A 15,911-nucleotide genomic window follows, 5' to 3' on the forward strand; every position below is an offset into this window, starting at 1 on the left:
TCAGAAGGATGGGGTTGGCGAACGATGAATGGGGATGGAGGTATGGAAGGCGAAGGAGTCGGAGCGTGACTGGGCAGGGTACATGGTCTGTTCGTTCGGAAGGGTGATGGGTGATCAGATGAGAGGGGGACATATGACATCGTGTAGGTTGCGGGAGTTCGCCAGCTGACTCCCGGCGCTTCCCGCTTACTTGCCGGTCACAAGGTAAGCCTCATAACGCCGTCCTCTCCTCTCGCCACACTCTCTCCTCCCTCTTCTCATTCCACGCCCTCCGGGCCAGACCTGTTCCTTCAGATCGAACAACGCTGGCCGCCTAATCATAATGCATCTTTGGACCAGCTTTCTCGTCAAAGATCTCTGAAAAAAAAAGATACTGGCAACCCTTGCTGTGGCGAAAACGCCACAAAAGTTTAAAGCTCACAGCACGTTCACCTCCCGTTCAAAGAAAGAACCAGCACGGCATGCCCGTGGCTTGAGACATTAGAATCCTCACATGTTTGGAAGAATGTAAGCTGTAATTAGTCCACATTTGTTGGTTCGAACTTGTCAGGCATATTTGAGCGCTGCACGACGCAGGGCCCAGGCATAGTAGTACTGACCGGAACGAGACGGAAGGACCGGGACGGACCGGGAACCGAGAGTGATGGAGGACGAGTGACCGTAACAAAAATCTCGAGCGACGACTCCCAGGAAAAAGACGCCACCGCCACCGAAGAGGCGTGACGTGACGCTGTGACATAGCTCGTCTCAAGACCTGTCCTAACGGAACAGGAACATCCAATTTCACACAAACAAACCTTGCGCCCACTCCTGACTTCCCTTACCCATCCAGAACCGTACTCATGAGAACGATTCCAACTCTAATTCATCAGGCGCTGGTGCGCTCTCTGAGCTCGGGCGGAGGATGGATGGGCTCTCCTCTTTCTTCTCTTCCCCATAGACGGCCGTCGACTAGAGAGTATACCAGACACGGTAGACAGCGTAGACAGCCATCGAAGTGTAGAGAATTAGTGACGACATCTAATACGAGTCGGTCGCTTCTCTTCCCCGCATCGTCGTGTGCGCTTACCGCCTTCCCCAGCCATTCCCCACACTGCTATACGCCCGTCCCGCTTAGGCAACTCTCCAATGCTTGCCTCGCACCAGCACAACCCAGCAGACGACGACGACCGCAAGAACAGATTCGTCCACCCAGACTCGTCCCACCCGTCCTCTCTGCGCGAGCGAGCCGCGTCCCAGCCGCCCAGGTCCACCGCCCCCTCGTCCTCGCCCTCGCTCCCCCACACCTCCACCGCCTACCTCTCCTCCGTCTCCCCTTCCCTCGCCCGTCCTCCCGCGTCCCCCTGGCGCTTCAACTCGGCTTCACATCTCAATCCGTCCACGCAGGCCATGCCCATCCGCTCCTCCTCCTTCTCCGCCACCGCGCCCTCCCTCCAGGCCCTCTCCTCCCTCCGCGAGTCACGTGGCTTCCCCTCCACCTTCGAGGACGACGAGTCGGAGTTCAACGAGGGCATGTCTGACCAGTACACGCCCGTCGACGACGAACGGTTCATCCTCCCGCCCCAGCAGCAACACCGCGGCCGCTCCTTCGCTGCCGATCTCACAAGGAGCAGGTCTCAGTCGCTCGCCACAGCCACGACCCGCCCCGCTCCGATCGGAAGCCCCTTCTCCTCCTCCGGCCTCCAGGGCTGGCTCGAAGGCCAACCCTCCTCGCTCTCCTCCCATCCCCTCTCCATCCCCACCAACGGCTTCCCAGGAGGAGGAGGAGGTCCAGGCGCGAGATACGGGGACATCAAACCGCCTGGCTCGAGCCGGTACGGTTCGCTCGGTGTTCAATCTCACGCGCGTTCGCCGCTGAATCATGATCTTTCTTCTTTCCCCTCTTCTTCCTTCCGTCGACAACCGTCCACTTCATCCACTTCTTCCTCATCTACTTCTTATTCTCCTAGCGCCGCCCTCCAGGTCCCTAGTGCTCACAACCACAACCATGGCCACCACCTCAGTCCCGGCGCTGGTGGCTTTGCAGGCGGCAGTCCGCACCAAGTCGACATCTCCAACATGTCGCCCTTCATGCGCGATGTCGGCCAGATCCTGCTCGACGACGGTTCCGCGTTCAGAGAACAGCTCTGGTCGGGCATGAACCCGCCTAGGGACGAGAACGGCGGCGGTGGGAGCGGAACGACGTCTAGGCGGCATTCCGTCAGCGTCGTCCAGCCCCGAAGGGGAACGATCGTCGGATTCAATGCGCCGTCGAGCAATACGCAGCACGTGAACGGAGGCGATTTTAACGATTTCGCGGAGGATGAGTTTCAGGGCGGGGGCGGGGGTAGGGTCGGTGGGATCTTCCCCGGTGGGGGTGGGGGGTCGTTCGGGCGCGGAGGGTTACTCTTGACGGACGAGGATCTGGCGGATAATTTGAATGGATTGAATCTTGGCGGTGCTGGTGGAGAGGGCACCTCGTCGAGTTCGGGCCATATGGGCGGGCAGACGAGTCAGCCGTCGTCATTGCCTGCGTATGCGTCCAGGAGCCCGCCTAGCGCGGGCGGGTTGGGCTCGGCTTCGTATCAGGCTTTGCAGCTTCATATTCCGGGCTCGATCGGGAGGGGTGGGGGTGGGGCTGGTGTGATTGGGACGCCGAGTGAGGGAGGGACGAGTCCTTCGTTGGGTGAATATTTGCCTCATGGACACGAGTCGTCGTACCTCAATCACCATCAGCAACAACAACAGCAGCACCTCCAGCAGCAGCAGCAGCAACAACAACAACAGGGTAGCGGCCGTGGAGGCGTCATGCCGCGTTATATCCCCGGTATGGGCATCCAGATGGTCCCGAACGACGGCCCCGTCTCTCCCACCACCTACGCCCGTCTCAGCTCCGGCGGCGGACGCGCCGGTCCCAACCTCGCCTACCACCACCAACAACAACAACAACAACAACAACAGCATGTATCCCAAGGAAGCATGTTCTCCCAACCTCTGCAACGGCGTCCTTCGTCCGATTTTGCCCAGCAACAGCAACAACAACAGCATGCACAAGGGGCGGGACTGGGAGCGCAGGGCGTGCATGATCTGGGGAAGGGCGTGCCGTTGCATTCGGTGGCGAGTTGTCCGTTGTATATTGTTGAGTTTAAGGCGGGCCGGACGGATCTGTTTTATGCGATGGGGATGGATGGGGGGGTTGGTGATATTCGGTGAGTTCTTGGTTTCTTTTGCGGTTACGTTTGGTGCAGGCGTGTCCATCGTGTCGGGATCTTGTTTCCGTTTTGGGTTCTCCGTTCCTCATGGTGCTCATCCTAGTCCACATCCACTAACTCCCTCCCACTTGCTATCCTATCCCATCCAGCGTCGGCGACCTCGTCATAGTCGAAGCCGACCGCGGCAAAGATCTCGGAAAGGTCATCAACGATACCATCACGATCGAGGACGTGGAGGCTTATCAGAGACAGATGGCGATGCGGTTTAATAGTGATGCGCAGAGTGGGATGATGAGTCCGACGGGCAATGGGGGTGGGCCGATGAGTCCGGGGGGGATGAATGGGCAGGGAGGGATGAATGGAGGTGGGCAGGGTGGGATGAATGGAGGTGGGCAGGGTGGGATGAATGGAGGAGGGCAGGGAGGGATGAATGGAGGGGGAGGACAGGGTGCGCCGAAAAGTCTGAAGGAGATCAATCCGAAGCAGATTTATGGGAAGGCGAGTGGGCAGGATCGGACGTGAGTTTTCTTGTTCTCCCTTCACTCTTCCTCTCCGCGCATGGAAGGCTGACTGGATGATGATGATGATGTGGGATATAGGATGATGGACCAGAAGATGCAGGATGAGTTGAAGGCGCTGCAGTTGTGTCAGCAGAAGGTGAGGCAGAAGAAGTTGCCGATGGAGGTTGTTGATGCGGAGTATCAGTGGTGCGTCTTTTTTCTTGCTCTTTACCACACCCACACCACCCTGTGCCTTTCCCTTTATTTTGATACCGCTACGGCTCCTTACTGAATGCGGTGTATGTCACACAGGGACCGACGAAAGCTGACGTTCTACTTCGTCGCCGAGAAACGGATCGATTTCAGAGAGCTCGTCAGGGAGCTTTTCAGGTTATACAAGACTCGGATCTGGATGGCGTCGTTGCAGGGGCCGTCGTACGAGCAATGAGCCTACGACCACCGACCCACAACGCGCGCCGCCAGGCCATGTTCAAAACCCAAACCCCTCCCGCTCAAGCCACCCACATCTAGTCCAAACCCAACACAGTGTATCGTTTGCATCTGCTGCCATCTGTCTCGGTCTCTGTCTCTTTATTCATCCTTTTTTCGTTCCTGTTCGGCGTTCAGTGTTCAATGTTCTCATATATCTATATATACATACATCCGCGTCGTCCCGCTATGCTTGTATATCTGAATAATTGCTCTTTTTCTGTTGTGTTACTGTGTTGTTGCGGATCCATTTTTGTTACCGACCACTTACTTCTTACTCAGATTCAGACCGAATGTTACGAAGCCCAGCCCAACCCAGTCCTAGCCCACCTCCCAAGTGTTATGTGTTACGTGGTATTTAAGTCGTCTTGCTTATTATCTTCTTTTCCTTCTTTTTTTTTTGTGTCGTCGTCGTTTTGTGTCTTTGTGTTGTGCGAGTCGAGTCGTTGTGTTGTGTTGTATGTACGAGTGTTTACAGTCCACATGTTCGAGTCGCGGTCTGATTATTCGATCTTCGATCCACCCCATCTCATGCCATGGAACTTTTTCTTTCTTTAGTACTAACGAACACCGTTCGATTCCCTTTTCGATTTGTTGGAACTCGAAGCTTGACTTTTGAGATCGGTCTTTTTTTTCTTTCGTTGCGTTGTGTTCTTTCTTTCCGACTTCCTTCTTTCTTTCGGTCTTGCTTATAATTTCGAGGTGACGGTTCATGGGCGATGTGTTCCACGGCTCGACGATACGGTGGGACGGTAGGACGGGGAGAGTGAGGAGTTTGGGCATGGGTTTGGGTGTGGTGTGGAAGAGGCTGGTGAGTGGTGGGCGGAGGCGGACCAAAAACCGCGCATAGTGGGGCCAGGACGTGACGTGGCGGAAAAGACTCTAGGCCGCGGGCGAAATGCGATTGAAGAACGCTATGGCAGTGACGGGGAGTGGTGGTGAACTTACGGACTCTCGGTACAGTTTCAAGTTTCGAATAGGTGTCATTTCACAAGGAGGCAAAGTACTCTTGTATCATCAGTGTATTATAATAATTCTATCTATATATCTCATTGGGAATCTACTTATTTACAGTTTCGTCGTTTGGTTTTTCCTTCGCGGAGGACAGGGGACAAGGAAGTTCGCCGTTGTGTGGCGTGCCTGGTTGGACAGGGTGCCACAGGGGAACCGAATCGGAATCGCATGAATATAATGGCCAGGCTGGTTCCGGACGCGCCTCAGCCCAACACTGAGCGCGCTTTTATACAAAGACCTCTACTACTGGCACTACATATTGTGGTTCCAGGTTCGACTCTGCTGGTTCTTATAATCATAAACAAACACTCGGACGAGCCTCAGTTCGAAGAGTAGCCCCGAGCCCACGCGTTACTAGCAATCCAAACAGGCTTTCGGTCAGCCAACAATGACCTCACCAGTCCTCCTCCGTTTCGCACCATCTCCGACAGGACCCCTGCACCTCGGGGGCTTACGCACGGCCCTTGTGAACCATATACATGCGAGGAAATTAGGTGGGAAGTGGTTGTTGAGGATCGAGGATACCGATGCGGTGTGTTTTGGTTTATTGCTCTACCTCGGCTGCTTTCTAGTCGTGTATTGACTCGTGTTCTTTCTTTCGATGTGTGGGGTGACTTACGTTGTGGTGATGGTTCTTTTGTGGCGTTCGCTCTTGTTGGGCGATATGACAGGCGCGCGCTGTACCGGGGTCGGTGGAAGGCATAAGGGAAGGTCTGGCTTGGGCGGGGTTGGACTATGATTATGGTGCGTGTCCATCCAGCTCGTCAAGTTGATCGTTTTATTATCTTCGTCGGAGTGCTATGCGAAATGTCGCACAAAGCATCATGGGCTGACAAGTAGTCGAACTGTACAGGTCCGGGGAAGGCTGGGCCACACGGTCCGTATTTCCAGGTCCGTTCTGTAGTCTCTTTAGTTCTCGACTTCATAGAAGCAATGGCATCTAATCTACTACTGCATATAAACGTCTTGGGCATACACAGTCCCAGCGACTTGACCTGTACCACTTCTACGCGAAGAAGCTCCTCGACGTATGTCCACCGCCACACAACTTCTCAGTCCCTCCCTAGCCAATGCACACCAGCCAAAGCTCACAATTATATCCCACAGACTGGCCATGCGTATCGCTGCTTCTGTACTGCAGATGAACTTCAAAGCACACGCGAACGGCTCGCGAGGTCAGGTCTGAACCAGACGTACGACAAGAAGTGTTTGAATCTAACGGAGGAGGAGGTGGCGAGGAGAGTGAAGGCGGGAGAAAAGAGTATTGTTAGGTTGAACGTGAGTATACGGCGTCTCTCTTTTTTGCCTGATAGTCCTTCCAGGCCAACTCTCAGTGATTGGTATGTGATGTGGTCACTAACGTTCTCTTTGCTCCTTGTTCAGGATTCAATGCCTCCCCGGCGAACATCTCCCCCGGACCTCATATTCGGTCACCTACGCGATGCACACGCGTCTCTCCCAACAGACCCGGTACTACTCAAGTCTGATCTGTTCCCGACCTATCATTTAGCTTCAGTCGTCGACGACCACGAAATGGGCATCACACATGTTCTGCGCGGCGAGGTACGTCTCATTCCATCACTTTTCCACCGTCACACCCACCTTGTTCTCCATGACCCCACAAATAGGAATGGCTTCCATCCGTCCCATTACATCTCGACCTCTACGCCTCTTTCAATTTCGAGCCACCCCAATTCGCTCATTTACCCATCCTCCTCAACCCCGATGGGTCGAAAATGTCAAAACGGAAGGGAGACGTCCGCGTCGTAGATTTCATCGTATGTCCTTCCTTCCCTCCTACTACCTTTTTCCTTCATTCGTCCAGGTCTAACCATCAGTGGGTATCAGGAACGAGGGTGGGAACCACAGGCTGTCGTGAATTGGCTGGCACTTGCTGGCTGGGGCGTACATGACCATTCACATTCGCACTCACATTCATCAGAGGCATCTTCTTCGAACTCGGACTCGGACTCGTCGAGTGCTTCTTCGTCGAAACAAACTGCGGCACCCGATAGTACAACGGTCATGTCTCTTCCGGAGATCATCCAGCACGTAGGTCATATACTCTCTGCTACCACCGTCGGCCTGCAATTTCTCCCGTCTGATCATTCGCCTTTGCCTTTGTCACAGTTCGATCTCTCAGCCGTGACACATCGACGTTCGGTCCTCGACCCAACCAAACTTGAATACCTCAACAAACACCATCTCATGCGCGATTTCTCGTCCGAGGAAGGTTTACAGGCCTTTGCGGAGAGGATGCAGCCGGATATCAAAGCAGCTTATCCTGACAGGTCGGTATCATATCTTATATCATTATGCCCTCGCCAGGACCGTACAGATACTAACCTACATTTGTGGCGTATATAGCGACTCGACATCAATACCATACCTCAAAAAAGTCATCCTCGCCCTCCAGGTATACTTCGCTCCATCCTACTCTCGTTCCTAGCACCCCTCTAACCCGAAATTCCCAACCCCTCAGGGCCGGCTAATGACTGCCCCCGACCTCCTCACCACCGCTCCTTACTTCTTCCAACCACCATCCTACACAAGCCCCGAATCCCAAGCGCTCGTCACAGCCATCCCCTCCCACGAAATCTACCTCCAAGCCCTCCAACCCACACTCGAGCGCCTCCGAGCCATTCCGTCGCAAGAATGGGAGGCTTACGATGTGGCGAGCGTTCTGCACGAGGAGAATAAGAAGACGGGGTTGAAGTCGAAGGTGTACATGACGGTGATGCGACATGCGTTGAGCGGGATGAAGGTTCGTCATTTCTCTTTTAGTTGCCGCCTTCTCTTTATGTGCTTGTAAAATTGCTGATCCAAATGTTACGGGACGTGTTGATGGGTTGTAGAGTGGCCCGAGCGTACCCGAAATTATGAAGGTGCTAGGCCAGGAGAAGACGTTGGCGAGGTTGGAAGACGCTGCGTCTAGAGTAGGGGAGTGGTACCCTGAGGAGTCATGATGCATCTACGAAATGTATGTCTGCCAAATTTGTTCTCGCGATGGTTATGGGCCAAAGGAGAAACTACGTGATGAAGACCATGGTCAAGGCTGACTGTCAAGCACCGAAGACACAAATATCATCCGGAGGCATAAGGATGATTTGAAATCTTGACCGTTGACACTATCGGACGCTACGGCACAGCACTTATAACTGCAAAAGTCCTTTGTAGTCTCGTCGACTGGAAGTTGCAAGGGAGTGCAGAAGATAAATGAGGGGAACTCAAGTGATATTATTATATGGAGCAGACAACAGGGGCCAGGGCCGTGGATCGGTGATGCTAGATGTAGGAAGGTGAACAAAACGCGGCGTTTGCCGTTTGAATGTTCTTTCCTACCACTGCAGGGCCACTTTCGCTACTAAACACGCACCAAACACGCACTATACTGGTTGCTCCAGACCAGTCATAGGAGCTCGAGCAATGAGGCGGAGCTGGCTCGCAGCTACCATATGCAGATTGTGTTGCAGGAAAGTCACCCCTCAACCACCCCCGGGCCTTGTTGGCAGCTGATTTGTCGACAAGATGGTATCTAGTAGGTTCCTAATACAGATAGCTGCAGCGTTATCCACACAAACGAAGCCAGGTTTGGACCATCGATAATGATGGCATAGTCTGTAAGCATATCTCTTCCAGTTTATAATGCGAGAGTTTCCCGGAACTGATCCAACGCACCCTCTGGCAGCCAAACGCCTCATACTTACCATCGTCTCTAACGCCCCATCGTCCGTCACTTTGCAAATCTTTTTACTCGTCACACGAGTACGAAATTTTCTTCAATACTAATTAATCATATCGTCACACGCATCTCCCTGCAGACAATCTCACCATGCCTACCGTGAAGCTTGGAATCGCTATGTACAACATGGACGACGGAATGGGTGGAACCTTCTTTCACTGGGCATTCATCATCCATGAAACCGACTTTCGTGCCTCCACCGTCGACACCTTCGACATCAGCAATCGCGCTGCGAATGGTGCAACTACAGGCTGGCATCGCCGCCACATGACTACCTGCCTCTTCAATCCTTCCAACCGTGACTGCGTCGGGGTTATTGACCTTGGGCAGTTACCATATTCCACAACCGCAATGTGTTCATTCTTGAAGGACATATCGGCGGAGAAGAAGCAAGACGACCCGTATTACACCGGCGGATCCTCATGGACGTGCGCTAGCTGGGTTATCCGGACCATGCACGACTTGGAAGAGGCTGGAGCTCTCGAGCTCTCGATCCCCATCCAAGAGGTATACCAGACCGTTCTTCATCGAGGAGAACAGTTGAAAGTAATGAGAAATCAGCTCGGTCTTGACGCGATTCCCATCATCAACCTGTGACACAACTGTGTAGGCAATGCCTGTATCATCACTTGTCCTAGCTAAGGTCGAAGGCTAACAATCACGCTTATGGACTCTAGTCTTGTCATTATGCCCTGTGAATTAGTGGAGATACATGCATCGAATATCTGTTGTGGTAAGATGGGACGGAGCTTGAGTCAAGCCTGTGTATTGTGTCAGATTCCAAAAAGCCCGACCCGACTAGAGTATCGTGCCGTAGCAATCACAACAAGTACTCGTTTAGTTCGTCCTTGTGTCCGAATGAATGTTATATTGCAGAGCTCTTGCCCGTACGATTCAGTCGCATTGTCATGTCGACAATGACAGGGAAGGAATGCCAGGAAACAATCTGATATATCCATTGGAGACGCCGATCTGGTTATACAACAAAAACATTGGACAAAAAAGGCAACGAGCGAATACAAAGCGATAGCGCAAGAACAACAATGAAATGATACATTCGTGAAGTACGTAAAAATGGCGGGAACCCAAACATCTAACATCAGTCATATTTCATACCTCAGAGAGACTCCCATCCACCGCTGTCAACTGTTCCCTCTAGCTTGCGCGCGACGAGCGTCGGGATACCGTGACTAAGCCATGTCTTTCTAACTTCCTCCCAGCGGGCTGGATGTAAGAATTGACGTCGCCCTCGCCTAGATGCAATGTAGGTTTGGTCAGATCTGACTCAACACACGCCTGCTGTGTATAAGATAATGAACTCACCGCATCGACGTATCAACCTCTCCGTGGATGTCAAGGTAAGGCGACAAAGCGTATGTCCCACTGTTGGCATGCAGATATAGCAATGCGCAACGCTTGACGAGGAAAAACATTCCAATGGTTCCTCCACACCTGATTTACAGACATCAGTCACATCGATAAATGTGACGCCGAAAAGAAAGCTTACTCTCGCGTATGCATGTTGCATTCTCCCTTGTCGCCATGCTCCTTGTCCACACAGCAATGGCTCTGGAAGCACACGATCTGTCCGCAAATGAGACAGATCGCTGCATCCAGAGGCGCAGTCTTACACCTCTGACAAGTCAACGCCTTATCCTGCTCCCCGAACAACGCATCCAGCACGATCGGTAGGCGTGCGATCCGATAAATGGTGGGATTCTCGAGAGCGATGCCACAGTTCAGTTGTGACGCAGCATGGGAATGGCCATAGTGTGAGCACCAGCCACCGAGAGCGGTCTGAAGAGTTTCCTGGTTTGGGAGGTCGGCAAGAGGTGGGATGCGGAGCATGGTGAGGAGCCGGGAATATTCGCATGGTTCATCGCCGTCGAACGAAGGGGTTGGAAAACCGGAGGGATGAACGGCTCGGCACAGAATGGCTGCACGTCGAAGGAAAGGAAGGGTGAACGAGTACATGAGCTTCTCAATCCTGGCCTCGCCATAGGTCGTAAACACGATGTCGGAAGCGTGTTCCACAACCGGAGAGTGGCGTACGACGGACGCAAAGAACATACGGACGTCTCCAAATAAGTTCTCATACGCACGCTGACCGACAGTCTGAACCGGCCATCCCCTCGTCTTGTTGAGAAGATAGACGAGACCAATCACTGTCCTGGCGAGGGTAGCGTAGTATGTCAACGTAAGAACGTGTGGCAGCATCTCAGGAGCGATGGCCGCGGTCTCCACGATGATACTGAATGGATCGCGAAGCAGCAATGGATATGAAACGGGATTCAGCGTCGAAAGGCTCCATTCAGGGAGCAGGCGTTTGATGATCGCCTGACGGAGCGCTTCACGGCCACCATCCGCTCGCGACATGAATGGTGCAGCGGCCATCCTGCTCAAGCACGTTAGAAGTCCTCCGATCATCTTTGTCTGCGAGTCGGTCAGATTGTCAGCGACTGTGCTGCCCGGTGCTCCTACTCCTCGCTGAGCGATTTCGATGCAAGCGATGGTGTAGCCGACCATGTCCTCAGGAAGATATAGGCCTGCTCCGCGCTCCCCTGCGTCCGGTTCAGGCCGGTCACGAAGGTGCCGAGTCTGCTGTGATATAGCCCTGGCAATGTTCACGACCGTGTCTACCATCTTATGCATGTCCCATTCTGCCCACCTGTCGGTTGCTCTAAAGAACGATACGTAGCCGGTGTCTTGAGCACCCCAGAACACTAGTTCGCCGGTGCCAGTTCGTACAAGTAACGAGTCAAGGAGTGGGTCCGATTTGGATTTGAGAATGCTGATTCCTGCGGCTCGGATCCAGTCGGCGAAGGGCTGAGAATTGAGCTCAATGGTGGCAGGACGTGAGACAGGGAGGACGACGTTTCCCAGGGACTTGCAAAGTGGGCAGATGTATTCCTTGCGAGGGATGCTCTCCGGATGATTTCGTGTGGCTTGTGTGCGATGCCGCTGTCGGATGGATTGTGTATACGTATTGAAGCAGTCCAGGTGCATGAGGTGACTACATATCGAGGCATGTAGACCGAACCGGGGATTTTGAGCTGAACCGACGTCAAAGGTGATGGGAGATGTCTTGACATCGCCAATATCCTCTCTCGTGGGTGGGAAGGACCATGTGTGCATCGGCTGCGTGCGGTCCATGGAATACGAGGATGTCATAACGTCGTTCATAGAGTTGCCATTGTTCTCCGATTGTCGGCGAACGAGCTTGCTGGGTTGAATGAGGCCTAGAGCGCCGAACTGACTGGACGCAGTCAGCTCGTCTTGGCAGACGATGCAAGTGCCGAATGACTGGGTGGCCTCCTGATTTTCATCTTCTCCCTCGCCCTCGTCCTCATCCCCGAAGTTGATAGCAAAGCTGGCTTGTTGAGCCTTCATCTGCCGCATGATCGCCTCCTGGCGAGCTTTGGCGGCTCGCTTCTTTGCATCTTCCGGAGGGTTTGTCTCTGTAGGCTCATCGACTCTCCGCCGGGTTAAGACTTCATCGGGGACACCCTTCGCCAGTTCGTCGAGGATCCACGAACAACGAGCCTTATATACGCGGAAGGATTCGTGATGTTCGAGGGCACAGATGATGTCGATGAGACCTTTGCCCTCCTCGAACGTCTTGAATGCCGCGAGCTGATCAAAGACGGCAGGGCGCTCTACGATGGCGAGCATTACAATATACAAGGCTTGGTCAAGGATGGCCTCGCCCGACGGAGGACATTGGCCGCTGGTTTTTGTGTGGAGCAAGACGTTGTAGATGGAGTAGAACATGATCTGCAAGAGGACATCGGTTTCGAACGCAGCGGCGAGAGCCGTGAAAGGACCGTCGGTGATGCCCAAAGGCTTGGGAACAATGACAGGGTCCGAAACCCCATTCTTCTTGTAATGGCTATGCAGGACTGTCTCCACCTCCTCCCGCTTGTTCCGAGTATAGTGGTAGAAGAATGGGTTGACCTCGTCGTAGCACTCGGCCTTGAGCTCGTACATGCCTGAATCCGCCATGGACTCCGGGGCCCGGAAGTTCGCCACTTCCTTCAAGACACGTTCGAAGCAAGTGTCGTCCACCAGACGTTCGGCAACGCGCTTGATGAGGTCCGTGAAGGTACAAGGTCCGACCGCAAGGGCATGAATAATCTCTCTCCGGACGGCCTCTGGCAGTGATGTTTTGCGAGCGTTGCCGGTCTCGCCGAGAATGCAGATTAAAACGTATAAAAACTCCTCTACCATGCTATACAGCTGAACCCCTTCATAGACTGAATGCATCATGGCGCCTGAGAAGAACCCGAGAAGTTGGAAGCGGTCGAGGATAGAAACGAGGACAAGGCTTGGATCGAGGATGACCAGAGCGCATTGGACGATGTATAGGTCCTGATCATAGCATAGTTCTCGAAGCATGAAGTCGCGGTAGTGTAGAAGTTGTCCGCGGATAGCGAAGCCATTGCGCACCCACAGGCCGGTGCGTATCTGTGCAATCATGGCAAGAACTAGGGTGGCGGATCATTAGCACCGTGTGACCCGGAGACGACGGAAACCATACCTCTGAGAGGATAGTCGATGATGGTTTGCATAGCTTGGGCGCCAGGAGCCTGCATGATAACATCACGGAGGCTTGTATAACCGGCTGAACGGAGTGAATGCTCGCTCAAGATGTCGACGTGCTTGAACAGTTCGGCAAGAAGCCACTGAAGTGAATGGTGGAAGCTGACCCATCCATCCAGTACGTCAAATTGTATGATGTAGTGAGAGGTGCCAGCAAAAGTGACATTATGGTACACGGGTGGCTTGAACTTGTCCCTGTCAAGCCTGTTATCTGCGAGCGTACAGACCATCATGATATTGTGCGTGACGGTTTCGATCGCGGAGACAAGTTCCGCAGGTGTGGCGTGTGCGAAGGCTTCGCCGTACACCTTGATCACTCGGGAGAGTGAAAGCGCCACATTGAACACGCTGATCCATCCGTCGGTCTCGAATTCGACATGACTGGTTGCTGCTCGTTTATTTGGGTTGATGCACATGAAGAGCTGACACGTTTCAGCAAACCGGGTGATGAAGTCGTGTTTGTGAGCAATGAGCTTCTGAACAGGCTCGTTGTGGCACAGATAACGGAGATCGCTGAAGACAGGCATGAAGCGCTTGGACTTGAAGGGTTCGCTTTCGACGTCGATGTGCGCCGCTGGGTTCGGAGGGTATGTGATGCGTTTGTCCTGTATCTGGTTGGTGAAGAAGGCAGTGATGATCGCCAAGAGGCGAGAGACTATGTCGAAGTTGCGAACTACGTGCAAAGCTGCAGACGGTACTGTGAATAATTGCAACGCGAAATATTTGATGGACGTCTCTGCTTCGCGGTCGACGAGAAGGTATATGTCGATTACTCGGGGATAAACGTTGCAGAACCGCGAGGCTGGAAAGACATGAGCAAGCAATCGATAGAGTGATTGGACGGGCACTTACCGACAGCTAACCTATGCTGTTGGCTGAGATTGAGTATGGAGGCGTAGATCTCCTTTAAGCTCAACCGCGTCCTCTTCCACAATTTAGCGTGGTATAGGAAAAGCCACTCGATGCGAGCTGGTTGGTTGACCTCAGCGTAAATACGAGAAACGTCTGGCGGAGCATTTGCCACCCCGTTATTGCGCCGTCGAGGCATGAGGAGCTCTTCTGCGATGATCTCCCGGAGGATCACCGCGTCTGTGCCGAGCCTGCTGCGTGTGAGATCCAGAAGCCACTCGATGATGACTGCGACGACCTGCTCGCGAAAGGTGTCGTATGATCGGCGGACTGTGACACCGAGTTCAATCTGGGCTATTGTGTGCGCAATCTCCAGAAGACGTGGAACATCGGTGCCCATCTCAATGACCTCGCGGCCCAGGTCGTCGATCCGGTCGGCCATAACAGACGCATCCTCCCTGCTCCTCCTCGTCGTCTCGATGAGAAACTGTATGACCTCCTCGAAACAATGCTTCTCGTCATTCCACAATACAACACAATAATGATCTTTCATCATGGGGTCGCCGGATGGCTGAAGTCGTAAGTCAGCTTCGCTCGATGAGACAACATTGTCTTCTGGCGAGTAGTCGAGGGTGTCCAGCATGAAATCAATGGCATATGCGACTGTCTTGTTCATGCTTTCGCGTAGTTCAGGGGGTACGGAGACGCGGTAAGGGTAGTTCTTCACAGGCGGTAGATCTCGACCCCATGACTGAGCTGGAGATGAGGAAGAATCGTGTGAAGACGTGGATGGCGGTTGAAGAGATTCTTTGGTGGCGTCGGCGAAGGGGTGGAAAGGGCAATGGATGTCTTGTCGCCATGCTTCAATATCGCCACAGTCGCAACACCCTCCCGATTGTTGTGCAATGAAGAAGCTGACGTTGTGATCGAAGTGGTCCGTGGCATGGAAGCATCGCGAGCAGAGTACACAGCTATCATCGAGCGCACAGTCCCTATAATGGATTATTCTTGTCAGGAGAGTACCGGGAATAGTGTGCGCGCGAATGCTCACTTGCACCGAAAGCAGCATTCCCCCTTCTTAAAAATATGACCACAGGGCTTCCCTGGTATTGGCATATCCTCTGCTCCTGCTCCCAGAAAATTCGAACGTGTCTGAACTTCGCTAAGTGTCTTGTGCAGCGGGAGGCTCGAGTTCGAATTGGGCAAGAAGAGGTGGGCATAAGGGCCCCAGAATGCATCGTAAAGTTCGGAGAGAATCTCAGCCCGAGTCTCAGGTCGGAACACATACTTCCTAGATCCTGGCATAGTTTCGAGATTGGAACGCAGGCGGGCCACAGGATCTGTCGGACGATCTCGAGGACCCATCGAGCCGAGCCCTTTGAAGGGTAAGAAAGAAGTGAAACCAGACATTATCGCTATATTGTCTGCAAGTTATGAAGCGAATTTCGTTATGTCCCAGTTCGTCGTAGTCCGGATCGTGATCGTCGTGGTGGTTGATGTCAAGGGTGTTCGCAAGGCTGGCAGTGG

The 15,911-nt window shown here is 53.4% G+C and overlaps 4 protein-coding genes across 4 annotated transcripts; 3 read left to right on the forward strand and 1 right to left on the reverse strand.

Moving 5' to 3' along the window:
- Positions 1-944: 944 nt before the first annotated feature.
- On the forward strand, positions 945-5,245 carry STEHIDRAFT_70518 (uncharacterized protein). Its single transcript, XM_007298070.1, has 4 exons — positions 945-3,188; positions 3,341-3,709; positions 3,791-3,898; positions 4,004-5,245. The coding sequence occupies exons 1-4, from the start codon at positions 1,129-1,131 to the stop codon at positions 4,137-4,139; spliced, it is 2,673 nt and encodes an 890-aa protein (XP_007298132.1). The 5' UTR covers positions 945-1,128; the 3' UTR covers positions 4,140-5,245.
- Positions 5,246-5,427: 182 nt separating this feature from the next.
- STEHIDRAFT_70520 (glutamyl-tRNA synthetase) lies at positions 5,428-8,436 on the forward strand. The gene is made up of 12 exons (XM_007298071.1): positions 5,428-5,726; positions 5,866-5,938; positions 6,048-6,085; positions 6,175-6,222; positions 6,302-6,472; positions 6,578-6,757; positions 6,823-6,972; positions 7,043-7,246; positions 7,325-7,485; positions 7,562-7,610; positions 7,677-7,958; positions 8,050-8,436. The coding sequence occupies exons 1-12, from the start codon at positions 5,583-5,585 to the stop codon at positions 8,158-8,160; spliced, it is 1,611 nt and encodes a 536-aa protein (XP_007298133.1). The 5' UTR covers positions 5,428-5,582; the 3' UTR covers positions 8,161-8,436.
- Positions 8,437-8,805: 369 nt separating this feature from the next.
- STEHIDRAFT_164411 (uncharacterized protein) lies at positions 8,806-9,533 on the forward strand (the record flags this gene model as incomplete). Its single annotated transcript, XM_007298566.1, has 3 exons — positions 8,806-8,814; positions 8,883-8,959; positions 9,016-9,533. Exon 3 carries the CDS (start codon positions 9,027-9,029, stop codon positions 9,531-9,533), a length of 507 nt encoding a protein of 168 aa, XP_007298628.1. The 5' UTR covers positions 8,806-8,814; positions 8,883-8,959; positions 9,016-9,026.
- A 339-nt stretch (positions 9,534-9,872) lies between these two features.
- STEHIDRAFT_88764 (uncharacterized protein) lies at positions 9,873-15,861 on the reverse strand. The gene is made up of 6 exons (XM_007298178.1): positions 15,436-15,861; positions 14,388-15,376; positions 13,474-14,337; positions 10,444-13,420; positions 10,260-10,388; positions 9,873-10,189 (listed from the first exon to the last, which is right to left on the reverse strand). Exons 1-6 carry the CDS (start codon positions 15,792-15,794, stop codon positions 10,054-10,056), a joined length of 5,454 nt encoding a protein of 1,817 aa, XP_007298240.1. The 5' UTR covers positions 15,795-15,861; the 3' UTR covers positions 9,873-10,053.
- Between the last annotated feature and the right edge of the window lie 50 nt (positions 15,862-15,911).

The sequence above is a fragment of the Stereum hirsutum genome, assembly GCF_000264905.1.
Source record: "Stereum hirsutum FP-91666 SS1 unplaced genomic scaffold STEHIscaffold_1, whole genome shotgun sequence".
In the NCBI taxonomy this organism is placed as follows: domain Eukaryota; kingdom Fungi; phylum Basidiomycota; class Agaricomycetes; order Russulales; family Stereaceae; genus Stereum; species Stereum hirsutum.